This window comes from Limulus polyphemus, unplaced genomic scaffold, assembly GCF_000517525.1.
Source record: "Limulus polyphemus unplaced genomic scaffold, Limulus_polyphemus-2.1.2 Scaffold688, whole genome shotgun sequence".
NCBI lineage: Eukaryota > Metazoa > Arthropoda > Merostomata > Xiphosura > Limulidae > Limulus > Limulus polyphemus.
This window is the reverse complement of record NW_013666298.1, coordinates 266,163-267,908: the sequence shown is the minus strand read 5'-3', so window position 1 is coordinate 267,908 and position 1,746 is coordinate 266,163. Positions and strand designations below refer to the sequence as shown.

General features: G+C 32.4%; 1 protein-coding gene across 3 annotated transcripts in view; it reads left to right on the top strand.

Annotated features, from left to right (window-relative positions):
- LOC106459967 overlaps positions 1–1,746 on the top strand; it is a 207,937-nt gene that overhangs the window by 132,693 nt on the left and 73,498 nt on the right. For all 3 annotated transcript variants that reach the window (XM_022386548.1, XM_022386547.1, XM_013919641.2), the window contains one exon: positions 624–682. In XM_022386548.1, coding sequence (XP_022242256.1) covers positions 624–682 — 59 coding nt within the window. The remainder of the gene's footprint in view (positions 1–623; positions 683–1,746) is intronic.

Below are 1,746 nucleotides of genomic sequence, written 5' to 3'. Positions count from 1 at the left end.
TAACGAAAACCGTAGGTTTTCGTTGGGGCTCTAAGGTTTCCTTCCATCTAATAGCCAGATTTTTGCGGAGGAGAGTGCGTCTCGCCATCGATTGCGTTTGATATGAATCCCTAAGCTAAACGCTTTCATCCATATCCAATCTGTCTAAACTCTTGTAACTTGATACAACGGTTATGAAATGGCCCTTTGTTGCAGTTAATAGTGGCTTCTGTGTATGGGAAGCAAGCTTACTGTTGTGGATCAACAATATCATACGCGGTGACGTTAACCATGTATCTCAGTTAAGTTAAGCTTGTGAGTTTTTGTTCTGATGAATGGCCCAGGAACAAAACTTTTCTCATATTTCGTATAACTACTTTGATTATGTACGAGCAGAAATGTATTGTAATCGAGTATAGAAGTGGAGTTTCTAAATACAATTCTTCTTTTGAATTAAACAATTGATATCACGGTCTAGTTTCTCCTAGTTAAAATTCCCTAGTCTTCATATTCGACTTCAAATTTCCTCTTACGTAAAAGGTCATCTATATCAATTAGCTGTTTCATGGTGATAAAAAATGCATGTTTCAAATATGTTATTTATGCTAGAATGTCATTTATAGTGCATTTTATTATTATTGCAGGCTATCCAAGGGGCTCAAGATTCCAAACAAATAGTACCTGATAATGGAGCTTCTTCGAAGTAAGTTCGTTATGGTTTAATATTATAGTCACTCCTAAGGCTTAGTTGTAAGCATAGAATAACATAACAGTAACTTTCGAGTGGCCTCCGTATTATGAATATGAGGTCCTAGAGGATTTATAAAACTGCATTTAAAAATCTTATTTTTCTTTAAGCAATCGGAGATGCAAACAGGATGTAGTAACGCATGTTACTAAAGTACAGAAATGCGTCTTTTGTAGGTGTTACGGTTTTTGCAAGTATCTTTATTCTTTATTTCTTTACCTGTCATTATCATATAATAAAAAAAAACGTTTCCTAGTAATTCTAAGAATATGCTATTATATTTTTCAATAAATTTTTTGTGTGTGGATGTCATTTCAATACGGTTTAGATTATCGAAAGTCTCGTCTCAATCTTCTGAATGAACTAAATGTAAGAGATCAATTTACATATTGTTCAGAATAAAAACGACAAGTTTAAAAAAATATTCAAGATTTTTACACTTTCAAGGGCTGCATTCGTCTTTTAAGTATACTGTTTAATAAATGATTACTCGTTCACAAGTTGAACTGTTTTTCTAACCACAAGCTTTCAAGCTGTTTCAAGAGCTCATCATCCTATAGAAGATTAAGTTCAAGTGATTAAAAAAGAAATATTTTATAATGATTTCAGTTAGTAATACTGCAGGTGTACGAGAGAAGCTAAATCGGATACGATACCGTATTTGAAAAATGTAAAAAAAAAGAAGATGCGGATTACTAAGATGAACAGGCTTTTAAAATTGGAAGCGTAGAAATTACAATATTTCCTTTAAAAATGCAGATTTTATAAATAGGAAAAAAAATTAACGTAAGGTAGGGATCGTTGGTTATTAGTAGAATTGTTATAAAAAGTATCCAAAACAAAAATGCTGCAATGAAAAGTACACAAACAAGTAAATTGAAACTAGTTGGATTGATTTTAAAACGATTTTCAATCTCGGTTTTGGTTGGCAAATTTAGACTGCTTCATTTTACTATGCGGATCACAATGCCAACCAAAGTAGGGATTGTAAATCGTTTTAAAATCAAACCAACTAGTGT